This window comes from Scyliorhinus canicula, chromosome 8 (assembly GCF_902713615.1).
Source record: "Scyliorhinus canicula chromosome 8, sScyCan1.1, whole genome shotgun sequence".
Lineage (NCBI taxonomy): Eukaryota > Metazoa > Chordata > Chondrichthyes > Carcharhiniformes > Scyliorhinidae > Scyliorhinus > Scyliorhinus canicula.
The window spans coordinates 111,627,512-111,650,511 of NC_052153.1; the positions used below are offsets into that span (position 1 = coordinate 111,627,512).

Here is a 23,000-nt window from a genome sequence, read left to right on the forward strand (position 1 = left end):
AAGTGGATTGCTTTTGTCCTGGATGGTGTTGAGCTTCTTGAGTGTTGTAGGAGCTGCACTCATCCAAGCAAGCAGAGTATTCCATCACACCCCTGACTTATGCCTTGTAGGTGGTGGATAGGCTTTGGGAGCCACTTGCTGCAGGATCCCTAGCCTCTGACCAGCTCTTGTAGCCACAGTATTAATATAGCTAGTCCAGTTCAATTTCTGGTCAATGGTAACCCCCAGGATGTTGAGAGTGGGGTATTCAGTGATGGTAATGCCATTGAATGTTAAGGGATGATGGTTAGATTGTCTCTTATTAGAGATGGTCATTGCCTGGTACCTGTGCGGTGCGCATGTTACTTGTCAACCCAAGTCTGGATATTATCCAGGTCTTATTGCATTTTCACGTAGATTACTTCAGTGTCTGAGGATTCACGAATGGTGCTGAACATTGTGCAACCGTCAGTGAATATCCCCACATCTGACCTTATGATGAAAAGGAGGTAATTAACAAAGCAGCTGAAAATGATTGGGCCCAGGACATTGCCCTGTGGATCTCCTGCAGTGATGTCCCGTGACTGAGATGATTGACCTCCAAAAACCACAACCATCTTCCTGAGTGCTAGATATGACTCCAACCAGTGAAGAGTTTTCCCCTTGATTCCTATTGACTCCAGTTTTGCTAGGGCCCATTGATGCCATACTCAGTCAAAATTTGCATTGATGTCAAGGGCAGTCACTCTCACCTCACCTCTGCAGTTCAACTCTTTTGTTCATGTTTGAACCAAGGCTGTAATGAGGTCACGAGTTGAATGACCTTGACGAAACCCAAAACTGAGCATCAGTGAGCAGGTTATTGCTAAGTGCCACTTGATAGCACTGTGATGACCCTTTCACTTTATCATCACTTTATGATGATGAAGAGTAGACTGATAGGGTGGTAATTGGCCAGATTATATTTATTCTGCTTTTTGTGTACAGAACATACCTGTGCAATTTTCCATATTGCTGGATAGATACCAGTGCTGTAGCTGTAGTGGTACAGCTTGGCTAGGGGTGTGGCAAGTTATGGAGCATAAGTCGTCAATACTATTGCCAGGGCCCCTAGCCTTTGCAGTATCCTGTACCTTCAGCCATTTCTTGATATCACATGGAGTGAATTGAATTGGCTGAAAGGGAATCTCCTAAAGAATCTAATAATCACCCTTTGACTGAGATTCTAGGGACCTCTGAAAGAGACCAAGATGGATCATCCACTCTGCACTTCTGGCTGAAGATTATTACGAATGCTTCAGCCTTGTCTTTTGCACAGATGTGCCCGTTGAAATGGCAAGCCACTAAAAGTCAATAAATTGGAAATAAACTGGATTAACCACTCGGCATTGACTTAGGCATGGGAAATAATAACTGCAAATTCTGCCAAACCCTGCAACGTCCTCATTTACTAACACCCTGTGCCAAAATTGAGAGAGCTGACTCACAGACTAGTCAAGCGACAGCCTAATATTGTCATGCTCACGGAATCATACTGATGAAATGAAAATCGCTTACTGCCACGAGTAGGCTTCAAATGAAGTTACAGTGAAAAGTCCCTAGTTGCCACATTGCTGTTCGGGGAGGCTGGTACGGGAATTGAACCATGCTGCTGGCCTGCCTTGGTCTGCTTTCCAAGCCAGCAATTTAGTCCTGTGCTAAACCAGCCCCTAACGTCCCAAACGCCACTATCGCCATTCTTAGGTAAGGTAAGGAACACAGATTTCTATCCCGAAAGTGTATTAGTGAACCAGGTGGGTTTTTTACATCAGTCAACAATGGTTTTATGATTATCATTAGACTTTTATTTCCAGATATTGATTGGATTCAATTTCTATCACCTGCGTGGCAGGATGGAGCCCGGGTCCCCAGAGTATTACCCTGAGTCACCAGTTACAATACCACTATAGCACTGCCTCCCCTCTTGTTTTGTATGTATGTGCTACTGATCTTTAACCAACAAAAGCTGCATGGCGCACTGGCACAGACTAGTCTAGCAGAGCGGCTGCACTGATTGGCTGTAGCAGGGAAGATTTGCATTGAGCGGTCAGTGCTTCCAGAAAGGCGACCTCAGCAAGCCACCCTTGTGTTCGAGTGAAGGCAAGAGTCCAGCAGAGCAGCGACGCTGATTGGCTGTAGCGGGGAAGATTTGCATTGGGCGATCAGTGCTTCCAGAAAGTGGTTTCTGGAGGAGCTGTTGAATGGTGACCTTATTGGGGTTGTACTGTAGGCCCCCAAATAGTCAACGGGAATTAGAGGAACAAATATGCAGGGAGATTGGGGAGACTGGGTTTTAATTTTTCTGGCATAGACAGGGACTGGCACAGTGTTAAGGGCTTAGATGGGGTGGAATTTGTTAAGTGTGTTCAGGAAAGTTTCCTCGGGCAGTGTGTGGAGGGTCCTACTCGGGAAAGGGCAAAACATGACCTACTCTTAGGAAATAGGGCAGGGCAAGTGACTGACGTGACGGTGGGGGACCACTTTGGGATCAGTGACCAGAGTTCTATTAATTTTTAAATAGCTTTAATGTTGCTCGTTATGCTTTCCCTTAATTTGCTCTGTTTTAATTACCTTTGCTCAAGAGTCGCCAGGTATCTTTCTGATACCACCACAGGGTTCAAAGCCAAGTACTGGTCAATAACGCGATACACCAGTTAGTAAGTTTGAAATCAGTGCACATTTATTTACACACACAGTCAATAATTACTCATGCATAAACTTTACTCGCTAAACTACAACTACTACTAAAAACCTATACTTAGCTTCGAATGGCCCACCCAGTCAGAGGAACAATGGCCGTTGTCCGGTTCTGATACTATTGGCTTCGAACTGGTACGGAATAGTAGCTAGGAGCGTCTATCTCGTAGTGTGCGTTGACCTTAGACTTACTTGGTTGGTGCTTGGCGGCCTCTTGTCGCTGAGAGCCAAATGCCAAGTTGAAGATGGAGAGCAGTAAGAGAGCGAACTGACCTTCGGGACTCTGCTTTATACCCCAAGGGGTATCGCGCCCTTCTGGGCGGCCCCCGGACTTGGTCCCAATTAATTGGACCATGTCCCAATCGTTCGTATTGATTTTCTACAATACCGGAGGTGTTCCCTGATCGTTGGGCAGGCCCTATGTGACCGTTGGCCTGCCTTTGTTTTAGCTCCCACTGGCGCCGGGGAGTCTGTCCTGGTCTCGATTGTTCCAATGTTTCTTTTTGTCCCTGGAGATAGCTCATTAATATGTTAATGGCTATTGGTTTCAGTTCTGTCTGGGTTCTGCAAATCTTAATACACAGGAAACCTTGCACCTGCTTGTTTTCTCTAGTGTTGTCCGTTTTGCCCTGCACTCCTTGCGAGTGTCCATTTTGGAATCGGGACGTGGCCACCCCAGGTGGCTACACTGGAAACAGACAAAACTGGTCTATAGGTGCAAGTTCGGAATTGGGGCAAGGTGAATTTTGATGGAAGTAGACAGGAGTAGCTTGTTTGAGGGCAAAGGGGCCTCAGGCAAGAGGGGGACCTTTAAAAGTGAAATAGCTAGAGGTCTATATGTTCTTGTTAGGGTGAAGAGCAAGGCTGGCAGGAGTATGGAATCTTGGATGATAAAACATATTGAGGTTTAGGCCAGGGAAAAGGAAGCATGGCCCAGGTACAAGCAGCCGATTCAATCAAGGTGTACAGTGGATGCAGGAGTATAGTCAAGAAGGAAATTAGGAGGGCAAAAAGGGGACATGAGTTAGCTTTGGCCAAGAAGATTAAGGTGAATCCAGAGGGATTCAATAAGTATGTTTAAGGAAAAAGAATATCTTGAGAGAAAATGGGATCCCTCAAGGACCAAGGTGGACATATGCGTAGAACTGCAGGGGATGAGCAGGTTCTCAATGAATATTTCTCCTCTGTGGAGAAAGGCTTGGGAACCTGGGAACGGTAGCGGTGATATAGTGGGCCCAGTTCACATTACAGTAGAGAAGATGATGAACATATTAAAATGTATCAAGGTGGATAAATCTCCTGGTCCTGACCAGGTATATCCAAGAACACTGCGCGCGGCTAGAGAAGAAATTGTGGGAGCCGTGGCTGAAATATTTGCATCATCGTTAGCCACGGATGAGGTACCAGAAGACCGGAGGGTAGAAAATGTGCCCTTATTTAAGAAGGGCTGCAAAGAAAAATCTGGGAATTATCGACTGATAAGCCTAACATCTGTGGTGGGTAAGTTACTAGAGAGGATTCTGAGGGATAAGATATACAGACATTTGGAAAGACTGGGTTTCGTTAGGAGTAGTCACCACAGCTTTGTGCATGGAATATCATGACTTACAAATTTGTTCGAGTTCTTTGATAAAGTGAACAGGAAGGTTGACGAGGGCAGGGTTGTATCCGTAGTCTATTTGGACTTCAGTAAGCCTTTGAGAAAGTTCCACAATATAGGTTGCTCTGGAAGTTTAGATCACATGCAATCCAGGGAGAGCTGGCAAATTGGATATACAATTGGCTTGATGGTCGAAAGCAGAGGGTAATGGTGGAAGGATGCTTGCCTGACTGGAGACCTGTGACTAGGAGTGTGCCTCGGGTCAGTGCTGGGCCCATTGTTGTTTGTTATCTATATCAACGATTTGGATGAGAATGTACAAGGCATGATCAGTAAATTCGCAGGTGACACTAAAATAGGTCGTATTGTAAACAGTGAGGATGATTATCAAAATTTCAGCAGGATTTTGATCAGCTGGGAAAGTGGGCCGAGAAATGGCAAATGGATTTCAATACAGATAAGTGAGAGGTGTTGCATTTTGGAAAGTCAAATCAAGTAGGACTTTCACGTGAATGGTAGGGCCTTGGGGAGTATTGTGGAACAGAGGGACCTTGGAGTTCAGGTGTGTGGTTCTCTAAAGGTGGAATCACATGTAGATAGGCAGTGAAGAATGCATTTGGCATTCTGGCCTTCATCAGTCAGGACATTGAGTATAGAAGTTGGGAAGTTGTGTTGCAGTTGTACAGGACATTGGTGAGGTCGTACCTGGTGTATTGTGTTCAGTTTTGGTTGCCTTGCGAAAGGAAAGAGTGCAGAAGAGATTTTCAAGGATGTTGCCAGGACTCGTGGGACTGAGTTATAGGGAGAGATTGGACTGGCTTGGACTTTTTTCTTTGGATCGTAGGAGACTGAGAGGTGGTCTTATAGAGATGCATAAGATCATGAGAGGCATGAATAGAGTGAATTAATGGGAACTTGAGGCACAGCATTTTTATACACAGGGTGGTAGGTATGTGAAATGAGCTGCCGGAGGAAGTAGTTGAGGCAGAGACATTTGGACAGATACATGGACAGGAAAGGTTTAGAGGATATGGGCCAAATGCAGGCACATGGGGTTAGCTTATATGGGCCTTTTGGTTGGCTTGGACCAGTTTGGGCCAAAGGGCCTGTCTCCGTGCCGTTGTGTCTATGATTGATAGGCTTGCCAACTGCTTGTCTAAATTGATTTTTTGGAGTCAAATATAACCAAATCCAGTCCCAAAGACATGCCTGCTTCACTTTATTCCATTAATGAGTCAATCGTGAACAGTGCTCTCCAGTATTACAAACCCCCATGCCACAAGTTTAAGATTAATAAGTGTGCCATTGTATTAACGTTTTCCCATTGTCGGGCATGCTACCTTGAATACAATTCAATCCTTTTAGCAACTTAGGTTGCATGCGATCTATGTTGACACCACTGACCCTGAAGCATCAGTCCAATGCAGCCAACAGCCACTCAAATAACATGGCTGGATTTGCTTCAACAGATGACTGGGAACCATAGTAAATCTAGTATATGCCTGGTAAAACTGCCCTGACCCTCCAGTGGACGTTTCAGAGTATCTTCAGAAAATAACTTGTGAAGTGAAAGATTAAAATATACCTATTTGTTAAAGTGCAGATATTTCATATTTTAAAGAGTCGATGGCATAGCAAGCTTAAAATGCAGTAGGCCTAGAATACACCCACCTCTACAGCGTTGAGCAGCAGTCAGGGAGAAATATTTAGATTTACCTGCATTCTCAGAATGCTCCTCACACTGCAGAATGGCCAGCCATTTGAATTTGCAGCAAGTGTAGTAATAAAATATTGGGATTTACTGCAGGCCACATTATCAGTCTTTCTAAACATGTCTGTGGCTGTGGTGCTAGAGCTACATGTTATCTTTTTTACCCTAGAAGTGTCTCATGATTAAATGTTAATAGAGCTGGCACTTAATTATTTAACGGAATTCACTTACTGAGATTTCAGGAAATATACAAGATCGTAAAATTGAGAAAACATCCAGTTATTGCTGGTGTTTGGCTTTCCAAGATGGTATCTTACGGGATATGTATTCTAAAACTGTTGACAAGAAACAAGTTGCAACTTTCCAAAAATCTTGGACCCCACAGGATTATCAAGAAAACAGATGAGGGTGCACCTCCAAGCAGTTAGGAGATAAAGGTTTGATTTTTAAACCTTTGCCTATTGAAGGAACAATGCAGTGGCACGGTATATTTGAGCACCAATTATATGTGCCTCAACAACGGTGTGACACAATTTGAACAGAGGTCTCCCAATGCCCTGTTCTATGTCGGTACCTGGTCCCCTATTCTAATACAAAAATTAATCCTCATAAACTACATCAGAATCAGGACTTGTGCTAATTGAGTTATATGTACATTCACTGCAATCAACACTTGGACACCCTCTTGGTGTTACTCCCATCAGTATTTTCATTTCAAATGCTTGACAGTAAGCGTTTGGACTGACAGAAGTATACAACTGTATAATCATATTTCGGGACTATAACGAAAACAGCAGGGAGCTGGCAGCAGTGGGAATTGAAGGAAATATCTGACAGTTTGCTTGCAAAAGTGCAATTGCATGCTGGAGTTTGAAAAAGATAGAGCCAGAACTTTAATCATTTAAACTGTGATAATTAGTAATTATATTAATGTGTTTAAAGCATGCAATGTGCATAATTTGTTTTTCCTGTAAAATGTCATCCCATGCTACAGTGTTATAGGGCAGGTTTAAGCATGAGGTTGCTGCTTGGGTCGAAAGGTTTTCCACTATATAGGCAATACATGATTATGTTACTGATTCTAAAGTTTTTTGTTACTCTCAGTAATTATATAGAAGTGAAATATTTACAAATCATAATCCAATCCAAGGAGATACTTGGTGAACGTATTTTTTGAATTCTGCCCCCTTTACACTCAAAATTGCTACCACTGGCAAGGATGCTATTAATACAATGCTCTCATCATCCAAGGCATCAACTATCTTTCAGATCGCATGTTTTAATCTTTCAGCCTCTGAACTAGCTGCCAGTGGTAACATAAGATTATAGTAAATAGGTGCAGGGATAGGCCAATCAACCCATTGAGATCATGGCTGATCAGATTGTGTCCTTAACGTCACTCTCTTACCCCCCCATAATCCTCAACTCCCTTCTCAAAGATCCGTCCAACTCAGTGTTGAATATGTTCCGTGACCCAGCCTCTACTGCTATCTGTGGAAGAGAATTTCACCAACTAAGAATCCTGAAAGAAGAAATTCCTCTTCACCTCGCTCTTTTGAGACCCCTTTTTTAAAACTGTGCCCCATAGTTCTAGATTCCTGTATGAGAAGAAACATCCTCTCAGCATCTACCCTATAAAGCCCACCTCAATCTTTCATGTTTCAAGAAGATCACCTCTGATTCTTCTATCCTTGCGTGAATATATGAAATGAAGTGAAATGAAAATTGCTTATTGTCACAAGTGGGCTTCAAATGAAGTCACTGTGAAAAGCCCCTAGTCGCCACATTCCGGCGCCTGTTCAGGGAGGCTGGTACGGGAATTGAACCCGCGCTGCTGGCCTGCCATGGTCTGCTTTAAAAGCCAGCCATTTAGCCCTGTGCTAAACCAGCCCCTGCTATGCCCAACTTGCACACAACCTTTCCAGATAAGAGAACCCCTTTACCCCAAGATGAACTGGGTGGGGGGGATATTTAAGGCACGGGTCCCATGATGTATTGCTGACTGAGCCAACCTCTGATTCACCCACCCTGCCATCAATTCAAACATTCAATGATTTGGGGTTCCACTTTAGAGGCCGCTCCAGCGCACTGCAAACCAATTCACCCATACGCCACCATGGATGGATTTTTTGATGCGGGGAGGCTGGTTGATTCTGGTGTATGGGCCTGATGGCATGGAAGTTTATTATGATGTTTCCACCGTTGAACTTTGGCAAACAAGGCCAGTCACTAAACCCGCCCGACGTGAACGGGAGCACAAAAATCCCGGTCCTTTAATTTAGAATTGTCATCCTTGTTTACAAATCCCTTCATGGCTCTGCCCCTCACTATTTCTGTAACCTCCTCTGGCCTCCCAACCCTCAAATATCTGCTCATCTAATTCTAGCTCTTTAAAATTGTCCCATCATAGATCGTCATCCTTTCAGCTGCCATAAACTCCGGAAATCTCTTACTTTAAAAGAAATATATATTTTTATTAAAGATTTTCCAATTTTACAATAAATCTTACAACATAATACCACAGCAGGTGATCACAAAAACCAACATAACAAAAACCCTGGCTGATCATGCCTACCCCATCCACCAAGATGCAAAAAAAGACTATTGGAAAAACAAACAAAATAAACCAAACCCCAAACCCATCCCCCAGAACTGACGGTGACCAATTCCTTAAATAGGTTATGCATGGCCGTTACCTCCGGTAGAAGCCTTCAGTCGACCCGCTAATGGTATACTTGACTTTCTCCGTGTACAAGAATTCCATTAGGTCACCCAATCCTCTCGAGGTGCTGGCCGGAGACGAAGATCTCCAATCCACCAGAACTTGCTTCCCGGCAATCAGCAAGGCGAAGGCAAGGACATCTGCCTTCACTTCCATCTGCAGCCCCAGCGAGTCCGACACGACCTTTTCACTGGGCCTCTCAACCCCCTTACGTTCCAGATGACCAACAGAGCTGGTGGTCTCTCCTCTCCCCGCGCCCCCCCCCCCCCCCCAAACCCGGAGTTAGCCATTTCCACCGTAAAGGATTAACAAGTGCCTGCCCAGAAGATGTAGACCCAAGTCCTACCCAAGATGGCCACCAAACCAACCCACACAACGAAACAAGAATCCCATGAACATCATCAGAAAACAAACCCCCAACAAGCAAACCCCACCCAAACATCCACGTTGATCAGATTTCAAGAACAATACCCCCTCCTAAACAAAACCGCAAGGCTCATTGAACCACAAAAACAAGTCCAAACGGCCGCAGCCCACCCCCCACCTCACTCCCGTTCGCTAGCTCAAACTTTAATGGGAGCAAGGTAGCCCCTCCCCAAGAACGAAAAAAGAGAAAGAAATATCCCTACCCGTCCCGCCTTCAAAAATGCAACAAAATTCAATACCCCAAGCAAGAGCACAATCCCACTGGGAGCCATATATTTCCCAAAAAAAAGAGAATTCCTGTCTTTGTATTCAATTAAGTATTCAAAAAGACGTTTTAAATGTACTTGAAGGTTGAAGGTCAGCTTAAGCTTTTATGCCAGTTCTCTGTGAGGTATTCCAAAATAACTTAGAAAGGCATGATGTCATTTGATGCAGAGCAATGAAAGCAAGAAGAACAGATCCTCTAGAATTCTCCTCATCGTTTGCATCTGAAAATTGGGCAGGGATTGTTTTTTCTGTTGAAGTAGAAATTCTTTTTAGTGATAATAGCAAATTATTAATACATTTGTGCAGCTTTCCTCTTTTCCACTGTTTTAATGGCAGTGCTAACACATTTTATTTTCAAAAAGATTAATGCCGGGTGGTTGTAAAAACATTAAGTATTGGTTTATTAATATCGCTAGCTGCTCTTGCTACTGCAGTGATTCATGCTAGATGTGCATGAATGAGGCTGTGGTTGTGTCTGCTTGTAATATGCTCAGTTATCCCACTGATCACAATTTATCTGGATGCGCACATCATGTGTAATCCTTGGGCAAAGTAACAGGTTAGCAAACTCAGGTTAAGCATATGATATTTTGAAAAAACTAACTCTGTAAAGGCAATAGGTCCTGATTGGTGTGCTTTGGTGAACAATTAGAAATATGAGTAATAATTAATGGGCAATATTGGTATTAAGAAAAAATGAACTTATGCTAATACTTGCTTACCTTAAATATATTACAATGGAGGAAAGATAAAGAGCTCATTTGTAAAGCAAAATAAATAGAGTTATAGAAGAGAAAAAAAGGAATTGAATTAGAAAGCAAATTGAGAAAAACTGTAAATAGAAATAAATATGTTAAATAGTATCCTGGTAACCGCGGCAAAGGCTGTTTGAGATATCAAAGTTGCATATTACGCTTATTTATTTAGAATGGGACAATTGGTCCTTTGTTGTTTAAAGTCTAATACATGTCTAACTTTTTCCAATTCTGATGAAAGAGGGCCTGAAATGTTACCTCTGTTTTTCTGTCTGCAGATGTTGCCAGACCAACTGACCTATTTCCAACAGTTTCTATTTTAATTTCAGTTTTCCAACGTCCGCTGTATTTTTTTTGTAGCAGTGGTCTTTTTCTACACATTCACTGGTGTAGATTTAGCTGAGTGTTCTCGTATCTCTTTAATGGTCTTTATAGATCAGTTGCACAGTGCAGTAATGTCAGCATCTGTTGCAACAGTATTAATAAGTATTGTGTTGAGATAGAAGCTCCCGTTTAACTGTCAACCAGTGCTGAAGGAGTTTTATTGAAAGCAGGTATTTCTTTTAAGCCACAACCACAATGGCATATCTTTCAAGAGTAGCAATGTGATCAAATGCTCCAATTCTTGTGATGTCACTGCTCTAATTAGTCAAGAAGGCAATATATTATGTAATATCACTGGACCGTTTGACATTTTAAAAGTCACCTCTGTTTCAAACTTATATCGCAATATGTTGTCTTTTTGGTTTTGAGGGTCATGGTGGTCGGATAGTTACTAGTCTCAATCTATTACAGCCACAGTTCAGAATATACTTTTTATTCTGGTTTATTAGTTCTGCATTTAGTCCTGATTCACAATTCTCACGTCAAACCCTTGTTCAAATAATGATTTAATAATGAATTTTAATTACTCCACCCAAGTTGGTTGCATATTTCTAATTTACACTTACCTACTTTTATAAAGTTACCAATAAATTATGCCAAGCTGTTGACATCACCTTTTATTAATAACTATGTTAGTGAAGATCCGAGTTCCACATTTGGGCAATTTTCTGAGTTTTTGGATGTCTTCCTGTAACTTGTGCAGTGGAGTACAGTAAATTTAATTTTCTCCAGATGTTACTTGCCATATCCCATACCCTTTATTTGGAATCTGTCCATCATGCTCGCCTACTTCTTTCTAAGGTCTTATAACTTTTGACAGTTTCTTCAGGCTGCATTTTTCTATATCACTTGGCTTTCTAGTGCAATATTGCTGTTGCTGTAAACTAAGTTAAATGTCTTTTGCTATAATAGTACTTTTACTTCCTTTTGTAAGATTTGAGTTCTTCACGGATATGTTTGGATTTGACTGGTTCTCCATACAGAAAAGTTTAAAAACCACTGTTCCTCAATCTGTTGCTTTGCAAGTAAACTGCCATTGAAAATCATCCAAGGTAGAAATAGGCAGGAAATGACAGGTGGGGAAAAACGTTATGGAAGGCATGATGAATTGATTTTTGTTGTTTATATGTCACCTAAGTCACCTAATCAAAAGTGTATTATGATTCCCTAACAGCCTCATTTGTTAATCCTTGGTCTCAAATGTTTTAGTAAAATATACATTGCACATTCTTATTGGAAGATTAGTGGAAACAGACCAAGCCCTATTCCTTTAAGTTATCTCAGATTTAAGGGTCAACGTGTCTCTTATTTTTCAGTACACCTTTGTCCCAGCAATCTGAGGATTATATCAAGACCAGCTGTATTAATGATGCAAGCATGTAAATAAGCTGTTTTATTTGGGATGAAGGGTCTATCATCAGGAAAGTTCAAGAAATTGAACAGAAGTAACGACTCTCAGTTTTTTAAACATTGCTGGTTTCAATGCTATTAAAGTTATTTTAAAACTCGCTATACTGAACGTAAATGAATCCATTTAGTTTGATTTTGTATGTTGAGGGTTCAGTCGTGCTATTTAATTGCGAAGAATTGGGGAAAACCTTCATTATTCACGAGCTATCTCAATGAGTCAGATATAAATAACTACTCAAAGAGCATAAGTGAACGAAAAGCTGAATACACTGATTAATAAATTAACTTGTTCTCAGCCATAGCAGGCATGATATAATGCAGTGCATATTTAATCCAAGCATCACAGTCCTTTTCTTTAATAATAAAACACATGCAAATGTATTATTCATCTCCTTTTTTCCTTCATCGTAAAATGAATACTTACCTTAAATAAAGCTCCACATAGGTCCGCAGCTTTCTGTTATCCTAATGCAGTGGCATTCTGCACATGGGATTCCAGGCTGTGACTAACGTCCAATAAGTTGACCACAGGATGCATAATAAGGGTATATGGGGTTATGGGAAGGAGGCGGTGGAATGGAGATGAGAAACATATATATTTTCAAGCAGTGGTCACTGGATGTTGATTAGTGGGAACATGGATGAATTTTATCTTCTGAAACTGAAGTAATTAGGCAAATTAAAATGATTAAACCGATCTGCTAGGACTGGAAAATAGCACGGAGTGTGGATCAAATTAACCTTCCCTATCTACATGGTTGTATAGCGCATCAAATAGTGTGCTTAAATGCAAAGCTACTGAAAGGGACCAGTGTACTTAATTTCAATAATTTGTTTCTATTGACTTTTAAAAAAAATACATATGAAGTAGATTAGAAAACAAATATTTTCATTATTTACGATGGTCCAGAATTTCCTGGAGCAGGGGTGTGTGCCTTGAGTTGGATTTTTGCATTGCAAGTCGTTGGAAGTGCATGAGGTCACTGGGGCATCTGGGCTCCTGAATGACAGAATCAGCAGTCTATCTCCTTAACCAAGGAAATTTAAGGATAGAAAAAGAAAGGGAATGAAAATGGATGATGGGCTAGGGTGCATTAAAACTAAGTTTGATACAGACAGGAAAGAAAGAGGAAAAGAAAGATTGGCTTCAGAGAGAAACAGCCAAAGTAGAAGAAAGAAAAAAATATGTACACACTTTTTAAAAAGTCTCTGGACAATTTGCTATCTGCAGGCATGACATTCCATGGTTTTATTTGTTCCTTTCTGGGACTTGGATTGAGTAGCATATATCCAGACCATTAATCATCTCATTAGCTAGGGAATAACATCCCTAACCTGCTGCGGCGAGTTTAATTCTTATTTAAATCGCAAAAATAGCAATTTTGTGACACTCGTGAGATTGACAGTAGGCTCCATTTTCTTTCTCTTTCATGAGATGTGGGCATTGCTTACTAGACCAACGTTTATTGTCCATCCCTACTTGGCACTTGAGAAATGATGATGAACTGCCTTCTTGAACCACTGCAGTCCATATAGTGGCAGGACTCCCATGATGCTGGTGCATGGGAGGTTCCAACAATTTGATCCAATGATGATGAAGGAATGGCAATATGCTTCCAAGTCAGGATGGTGTGCGACTTAGAAACATTTTCTGAGACTAATAGTGGGGTAATTTGTGGTGATTTGCAACTGGTGGCATATCTTTTCTCAAATTGCTGGGTTTTTAATAGATGGATACTCTAGTGGCCAGTGGGGTGTTGTAGATGGCTGCTCAACAGGTCGCGTAATGCTGAATCAGCGAATCTCATGATTAGATACAGAGTGCCTTTGATGGACTCCATCCCCCTCCTCAGGAGGTGATAAATTGGACGCATGGTTTTAACTGCCATGCATACTGCATGGTGACAGGCCTGCATGCAGCTGGGATAATACCAGCAGCGGCAGGGTGAAGTCCTTAAGTCGTCATTAATTGCCTCAATTGGTAGCAGGATGGGAGAAGCAACTGTGAGCCTTCTTACCCATTACTTAATTCTGTTAGTGGCGTTCAGGTACACCACCAGCCTACCTAAATAAATGTCCTTCCCTTCTCCAAACTTGCCACCAGAGAGCAGAGAATTCCACACATAACGGTTATCGCATAATAGGAAGCCATTCAACCGGTCATGTCCATGCTGGCTCCCTGAGATGCATCTCAGCTCATCCTCCCTTTTCATCGTAGTCCTGTAGACAATTTCTCTTCAGGTAATTGTCCAACTCCCTTTTGAAAGCCATGATTTATTCCGCCTCCACCACGCTCCCAAGGTGTACTTAACTGGGCAGCTAATGAGCATTTCCTGAAAAATATACTAAAAGACCTGTGGATTGTTTCAACACATTAGCATATAAGACTATGACACATGCCCTTAACCAGGAAACATTATCCTTGGAGATATAATTTATCTGAATACTTAATTATCAGGATGTAATCTTCTATGCCATTGCACACGGATTAAAAAAAAATTATTCTTGCAAGCTGCATTTCTACTTGATTCATACTCCAGTTATTTGTACTTCCTTTCTCTCCTTGTTTAGCATAAACTCTCTCTGTACAACTCATTCATTGTCGTCTATGGTAGACTCTTGCTGCCTCTTTATCAAAGTCCCTCCTTCTCTCTGTTGTGTGACCCTTTGTCACTCTCTCACTCACTTAACTGCTTGCGCAATTTCTATCTTTTAATACCCTGGATGTTACAGCATGGAAATGGAACCATTTGACCTAACCAACTCCAGGTCCAATTCCATTATGGTTTATGGAATTTTGAGGGTTCATCCATCCACATAAAAATAGTTCTATTTATATTTATCCACCCTGTTTCCCATTGCCCTTAAACTGATTTTCCTTCATCTATGCATCCAATCTAATTTTAAATGTTGACATAGTTTCTTCCTTGACCATGAACCGTGAATTAAATTCTACGCCTCGGATGTCTTTGTGTGCTGTATTTGACTCACAAGCAGCTCTCAGGCTATTTTGCAGTGCTGATCTGCATTTAAATAGATACAATTACAGAGCTAGCTGAGGGTATAACCAGTCCTAAAATGGCTGGCCTTCTTTGGGTCTACATTTGGGAAATCGTATTTCCCCTTTTAAAAGGTGGAATGCCAGCAATTCTATTACACGTTCCCTGCTTCTACTTTCTCTGTTTGCATTGCCCACTGATCGTACCATGGGTAAACAAAATAGCCTTTGTTCACATAAAAATGGACACAATTGCAGAATTCTCCATACAACAACAGAATGCCATAATCCATAATGGAATTGGACCTGAAGGAATGGATCTAAGATGGAATCACAAAACACCATTAAAACAATTTCAAAATTCATTGTGACATTCGGTCAATATTGATTGATTGAGCTGAAAACCAGCTGAAGGGGGAGGAAAAATTACCACTTCTAATATCACTGCATTGGAACAATAGGAGGTAGAAATAAATGTACTGGCTGAATTAAGCAGGAAATGTATTTGTGGATGCCTGTAAACATGAAGAGAAGATTTTCAATCAGAGCTTGGCAATATTTGCCGTAATCTTATTTGCAAACTTTTGGGGGCTGCTTTTGAATTTGGTAGATATAAGGCTATATTTACAATGTTACTTAAACTTTTAAGTTCAGATTGCATTCATTCCGAAAAACACAGCCAAAATGCATCACAGCAAAGGCATGTATAAAATTCAATTTATTACATTTTCTACTTACAAATTGGACCTACACCTCAAAACATTTCCTCTACTTGTGTGCAATATACTGTTACAAGATGAATATTTAAGATTATTTTATAAGGTACCCCAAATACAATTGTTCCAAAAATAGTATGGCCACAGTTATGCTGGTTTTGAGCTGCACTATTAAGCCTGTGTTAATGCCCTGCTTTTCTGCTGATGAGTCCTCCTTTAAGTTTTTCAATGGTGCCTGAATTAACTTTTTGTTTTAATTGCCCTAATGTTTTGGTCTCACTTGGACTCTGTCCCTATTATCCACGTGCACACATACACTCACACACCCACATGCTCATACACACACCCATGAGCAGTAATAGCTTCCAGTTTATGTCCCTAGCTTTCAGTCACCAAGCATGCACCAACTCACTTCAGATTTTTTAGTTTGCACTGATCAGAAATGTATACATGGTACTTGTGCATATTAATCAGCAATGTGAATAGAGTTGGACGTGTAATGGGTGTGTTGATGTGCGCACATAAGGAGAGGGGTGATTGTATTTTCTATAAGCAGTCAATTAGAGGTATAGATTACATATTCCTACATACTACTTTGATTACTGAAATAAATGTGCCACTGAGTAAACAATTTTGAATAAGTCAATAGTCAAGCTGATGAGAAAACAGAATCAATATTTTCAATTTTCTAAAAGCATAGATAATATGCATTATCATCTTTGAAAATATTATTGACTGAAACTCAAAGATTGTAAAGCTTTATTAGATGTTTATTACTGTGTTCATCTACTTAGAAATTGTATTCTTTACATTTATTTTCTTCTCAGTCATATGACAGTGGACTTGCCCAGGGAGGTGGACTGGAATCACATGGTGAGCATCATTTTATAGTAGAAAAATTGTTTGTCAACGTATTTGTTTGCCTATTGTGCTTCTAAACACCATCAATCTAATGAACAAAACATAATTTCTGTATATTTATTCTGTTATTGATTAAATTGGATTGATTTAAAAACTGTTGCTTTGTCTGCAAAATGTAATTCTTAAGTCCACAGTTTTCACATGTAACTTCTGTGGTTTAGGCTATTTAGCAGTATGAATTAAGTAAAAGTATCTGCAGGAAAGGAAGCTCTCTAGCTGAAGCTAAATTGATCCCACTTGCTCTCATTGTTCATTTTAATGATTGGCATGGTTGACATAAAGGATCATTAGCTGAGCTTGTTTGGCATTAAAGTTCCAAAAAACCTTTCTCTAGATTTACTTATAGATTGTTTGTGAAATAACACGGATGCCCTTTCAAAGCCACAAGCTGTTTATGCATCCTATTATTTCAGAATCATAGAATTTGCAGTGCAGAAGGAAGCAATTCAGCCCATCAAGTCTGCACTAGCCCTTGGAAAGAGCACACTACTTTTTTTTTTAAATTTAAGAGTACCCAATTATTTTTTTTTCCCAATTAAGGGGCAATAATTTAGCGTGATCACTCCACCTAACCTGCACATAGAATTTCATAGAATATACAGTGCAGAAGGAGGCCATTCGGCCCATCGAGTCTGCACCGGCTCTTGGAAAGAGCACCCTACCCAAGGTCAACACTTCCACCCTATCCCCATAACCCATGTAACCCCACCCAACACTAAGGGCAATTTTGGACACTAAGGGCAATTTATCATGGCCAATCCACCTAACCTGCACATCTTTGGACTGTGGGAGGAAACCGGAATCGAACCTGGGATCCTGGAGCTGTGAAGCATTTGTGCTATCCACAATGCTACCGTGCTGCCAAAGAAAACCTCTTTGGGTTGTGGGGGTGAAACCCACACAGACACGGAGAACGTGCAAACTCCACATGGACCGTGACCCAAGACCGGGATTCGAACCTGGGTCCTCGGCGCCAAAGGCAGCAATGCCAACCACTGTGCCACCGTGCTGCCCCAAGAGCATCCTACTTAGGTCCACGCCTCCACCTTATCACCGCAACCCAGTGATCCCACCAAACCTTTTGGACACGAAGGGACGATTTAGCATGGCCAATCCATCTAACCTGCACATATTTGGACTGTGGGAGAAAACTGGAGCACCCGGAGGAAACCCCCACAGACACGGAGAAAGTGCAAACTCCACACAGGCAGTCGCGAAGCGGGAATTGAACCCAGGTCCTTGGAGCTGTGAGGCAGCAGTGCTAGCCACTGTACCACCTTGCCGCCCATCATGAAAGCCAAAAGCCACCCTATTTAACAGTCTATCGGGGTAATACCTTGTTATAATTTACGTTGGTGTTACAAATGCCTGATGTCATAGTTCATATGTTTTAGAGGTTTAAACACCGGATGTAGGGGCAGGAGTCGACCATTGTTCCCTTCCCGTTTGCGGTGCCACTCAAAAATATTGATTGTAGTCTCAACTCCATTTTCCTCTCCACCCCCCATAACCTCAACCCCTGGTCTATCAAAAATCTTTTCCAGCCTTGAATAAATTCAGTGACCCAGACTCCACTGTTTTAAGGAGATATTTAATAGCTTTCAGCAGTCTAGCACAAGGATGGAACATGGCAAAAGAGAAAGTTATGAAAAGCATAAAATTGGAAAAAAAAAACTGCAAAGATTTGTGGCAGGTCAGAGAGAGGACAGATTATGAGAGAAAGGTAGCTAGAAATATAAAAGCAGAAGGTAAGAGTTTCTCCAAGTATTTTAACAAGGAAAAGAGTCACTAATGTGAGTGTTGGTTCTCTCCTAATGAGAGGTGGACTTACATTGGGAGTACCACATGCTCCCTCTTTGAAGGTCCCTACTGGCTGTGGTTGTCACCCAGCTCTGGACTTTGGTCGAGTCGAACCGCTGCTCTTCAAAAGCCACAACGTCGGTGCCTGTCTAGTCCCCTCACCTCCGAACTGCTCACACTCCTCACTTGGGCGGCTGAGCCTTGAGGGCCATGTGTCCTCCTGGAAGGCTACTGCTGCTGCTGACTATCTGGCCTGGCCTTTGCTTTCTCGCTCTCACTGGTCCGGTTGCCACCCAGTCCCCTCACTTTCAGGCCTGACTTCTGGCTCTGATAGAAAAGCACGTAGCCAGTGCCTGCCTGGCCCTCACATCTTCTGACTTCTCAACTCTCTGGTCTCATTCAGGTGGCCAGGCCTTGAGCCTCAACAACCGCATATGCTCCTGCCTGGTTGCTGCTGGCTATCCGGACTGGCCTCTGCTGTCTCGTCCACACCGGTCCAGTTACCACCCAGCACTGTCCCTTTCAGTCCTGATCTCCGGCTCTGATCAAGTTGCCCACTGCTCCCCAAAAACTACGACACTGGTGCTTGCCTAGCCTTCGCACCCCCTGACTGCTCACCTCTCGGCTCTTGCTTGGGTAGCTGGGCTTTGAAGCACAATGACTGTGCGTGCTCCTGGCTGGCTGCTGGCAATCTGGCTTCACCTCTGCTCTCTCGTCCTCACCGATCTGGTTGCTACCCAGCCCTCTCACTCTCAGCTCTGGTCGAGTTGTCCCGCTTGCTGCTGCTTCCCGAAATCAACAACATTAGGGCTTGCCTGACCTTCACACCTCCTGACTGTTCACCTCTCGGTTCTTATTTGGGCAGCCGGGCCTCAAACCTCAACGACTGTGCGTGCTCCTGGCTGGCTGCTGCCGATCTGTCTTCGCCTCTGCTCTCTCACCCTCACTGATCTGGTTGCTGCCCAGCCCTCTCACTCTCAGCCCTGGCTCTGGTCGAGTCACCCCACTGGCAGCTGCTCCCCGGAAACCACGACGTCAGCGCCTGCCTGACCTTAACACCTCCTGACTGCTCGGCTCTTGGTCAGGTGACTGGGCCTTGATCATCAATGGCTGTAGGTGTGCTCCTGGCTGGCTGCCGCTGGGTCTCTGTTTTACGTTTGGTGGTTGCCCGCCCTCCTCAGTCCTGGCCTGGAGGTCAAGAAATGCCCTGCTGCTGCCCCCGATGTCCGTCAGCCAGCGCCGCCACCTCGCCTCACTTAAGACTTCACAAGCTCGCACCCCAATGTTAGGTTGGTGACCTCACTTATGCCTCGGGTTGTCCACCGGATCGAATGTCAGAAACCTGGCTGCTGCTTCACTCAATGAAAGTTCAGAAACTTCACTCCAATTAAAGAAATCCGTTTGAACTGCTCTTGAGTCTCAACCACTTCTCAAAGTCTGACAAACAGTTTGCCCGCTCCACTAATTAGAGCCCGATATTGTTCTGTATTGCCTGCTAATCAGCTCAATGATAAGCGCACAGCAAATTCAGAACCACCAGACTCTGGTGCTCCCACACCACAGTCAGCAATCAGTATGCCCCCCCGCCCCCCACCATCACCAATGGCTGGGGGCCCAGGCTGCAGCACTGTGTATTTCATTGTAAATCCATAAAACCATAAGACCTATGAGCATAATTAGCCCATTCAGCCCCGCAGGTCTACTCCACCATTTAATCATGGCTGCTATGTTCCTCATCCCCATTCTTCTGCCTTCTCCCCATAACCCCTATACCCCTTATTAATCAAGAACCTATCTATCTCTGTCTTAAAGACACTGAGTGATTTGGCCTCCTTAGCCTTCTGCTTCAATGAGTTCCACAGATTCATCACTATCTTGTTGAAGAAATTCCTCATCTCTGTTTTAAAGGCTAGTCCCTTCAGTCTGAGACTGTGCCCTCTGGTTCTAGTTACTCCTCCTAGTGGAAACAACCCTCTTCACGTTCACTGTATCCAGGCCTCTTAATACTCTAAGTTTCAATGTGTTCCCCCCCTCATCCAGACCATAAGACAGTGCTCCTTCTCCCGGCATACAAGCAGAAACTTAAGAGGGAGAAACCGGCTAAGAAGGTTGTGCAGTGCTGGTCCGAGGAAACAGAAGAGCTATTACATGACTGCATGGAGACAGTGGACAGGTCCATATTTAAGAACTCAGTGACCAACCTAAATGAGTATGCAACCACTGTCACAGACTTCCTCAGCAAATGTGTGCACAGCTGTGTGCAAAAGAAAGCAAAATGTACGTTCCCGAACTGGAAACCATGGCTTAATCAGGAGATTGACTCCCTACTGAAGGACGGGTTTGAGGCGTTCAAGTCAGGCGACCCTGATCTATGCAAGAAATCCAGATACGACCTCTGCAAAGCCATCCAGGATGCCAAAAGAGAATATCAGACCAAGCTAGAATCACAGACTAGCGTAACAGACTCTTGTCGGTTGTGGCAAGGCCTAACAACATAACGGGCTACAAAGTGAAGCCGAGCAGTATCTCCGGCAGCAGCGCACTGCTCCCCGATGAACTCAATGCATTCTATGCTCAGTTGAGCAGGAATCCATTGATCCGCTGCCGACTGCCCCAGCAGCCCAAAGCAGACCCATACCCACCGTCACAACTTCCGAAGTCAGATCAGCCTTCCTGAAAGTGAACCCTTGGAAGCCGACGGGTCCGGACGGGATCCCTGGCAATTTATCATGGCCAATCCACCTAACCTGCACATCATTGGACTGTGGGAGGAAACCGGAGCACCCGGAGGAAGTCCACACAGACACGGGGAGAAAGTGCAAAGTCCACACAGACAGCGACCCAAGCCGGGAATCGACCCTGGGACCCTGGAGCTGTGAAGCAACTGTGCTAACCACTGTGCTACCGTGCTGCCCCATGATTGCATCAACTCCATACTCCCAGAATGCATTGATCCACTGCAATTTGCATACCGCCGCAACTGGTCCATAGCAGACGCCATCTCCCTGGCTCTATACTGGTCCCTAGAGCATCTCGACAACAAGGACTCCCATAGCAGACTCTTATTTATTGACTACAATTCTGCCTTCAACACTGTAATCCCAGCCAAGCTCATAGCAAAGCTCCAAAACCTAGGAATTGGCTCCTCACTCTGAAATTAGATCCTCGACTTTCTGATCCACAGACCACAATCAGTAAGAGAAAACAACACCACCTCCACAATAGTCCTCAATACCGGAGCCCCGCAAGGCTGCGTACTTAGTCCCTACTATATTTCCTGTACACACACGACAGCGTGGCAAAATTTGGTTCCAACTCCATCTACAAGTTTGCTGACGACACGCCCATAGTGGGTCGGATCTCGAATAACAACGAGTCAGAATACAGGAGGGGAGATAGAGATCCTAGTGGAGTGGTGCAATGACAACAATCTATCCCTCAATGCTAGCAAAACTAAAGAGCTGGTCATTGATTTCAGGAAGCAAAGTACTGTACAAACCCCGCCCGGTCTGCATCGACTGGGCCCAGGTGCAATGAACAAATCCAGATCTCCTAAATTCCATCAAGTACAGACCCAGAGTCCTCAACCGCTTTTCATATGACAAGTCCTTCATTTCTGGGATCATTTTTGTGAACCTCCCCTGGACCCTGTCCAAGGCCCGCACATCCTTGGATACGGAGCCCAAAACTGCTCTCATTATTCCAAATGGTCTGACCAGAGCCTTATACAGCCTCAACAGTACATCCCTGTTGTTGTATTCTAGCCCTCTCGACATGAATGCTAACATTGCATTTGCCTTCCTCACTGCCAACTGAACCTGCATGTTGACCTTCAGAGAATCCTGAACTTCTTGTGCTTCTGATTTCCTAAGCCTTTTCCCATTTAGAAAATTGTCTATGCTTCACATAGTGCATAATCTCTCACTTTTCCACATTGTATTCCATCTGCCACTTCTTTGCCCACTCTCCTAACCTGTCCAGGTCCTTTAAGAGCCTCCCTGCTTCCTTTGCACAAACTGTCCCTCTACATATCTTTGTATCATCTGCAAACTTGGCAACAGTACCCTCGGTTCCTTCTTTCAGATCATTAATGTATAACGTGAATAGCTGTAGTCCCAACACTGACCCCAGCGGAACATCACTAGTCACCAGCTGCCATCCTGAAAAGGACCCCTTTATCCCCACTCTGCCTTGTGCCAGTCAGCCAATCTTCTATCCATGCCCATAACACTATGGGCCCTCATCTTATTTAGCAGCCTCCTGCATGGCACCTTGTCAAAGATCTTCTGGAAATCCAAATGGATCACGTCCATTGGTTCTCCTTTGTCTAACTTCTTCATTACATCCTCAAAGAATGCTAGCAGATTTTTCAGGTATGACCTCCCCTTGATGAATCCATGTTGACTCAGTCCTATTTTATCATGCACTTCTAAGTACTCCACAGTCTCATCCTCTAAAATCTTATCAATTACTGAAACCAGGCTAATCGGCCTAAAATTTCCTGGCTTCTGCCTCCCTCTACCTCTGGTAAAGAGAGTCTGGGGAAGGGCAGCGCGGTGGTGCAGTGGTTAGCAC

The 23,000-nt window shown here is 43.3% G+C and overlaps 1 protein-coding gene across 2 annotated transcripts in view; it reads left to right on the forward strand.

The window, feature by feature from the left end:
* pggt1b (protein geranylgeranyltransferase type I, beta subunit) overlaps positions 1–23,000 on the forward strand; it is a 108,615-nt gene that overhangs the window by 73,295 nt on the left and 12,320 nt on the right. For both annotated transcript variants that reach the window (XM_038805067.1, XM_038805068.1), the window contains one exon: positions 16,532–16,577. In XM_038805067.1, coding sequence (XP_038660995.1) covers positions 16,532–16,577 — 46 coding nt within the window. The remainder of the gene's footprint in view (positions 1–16,531; positions 16,578–23,000) is intronic.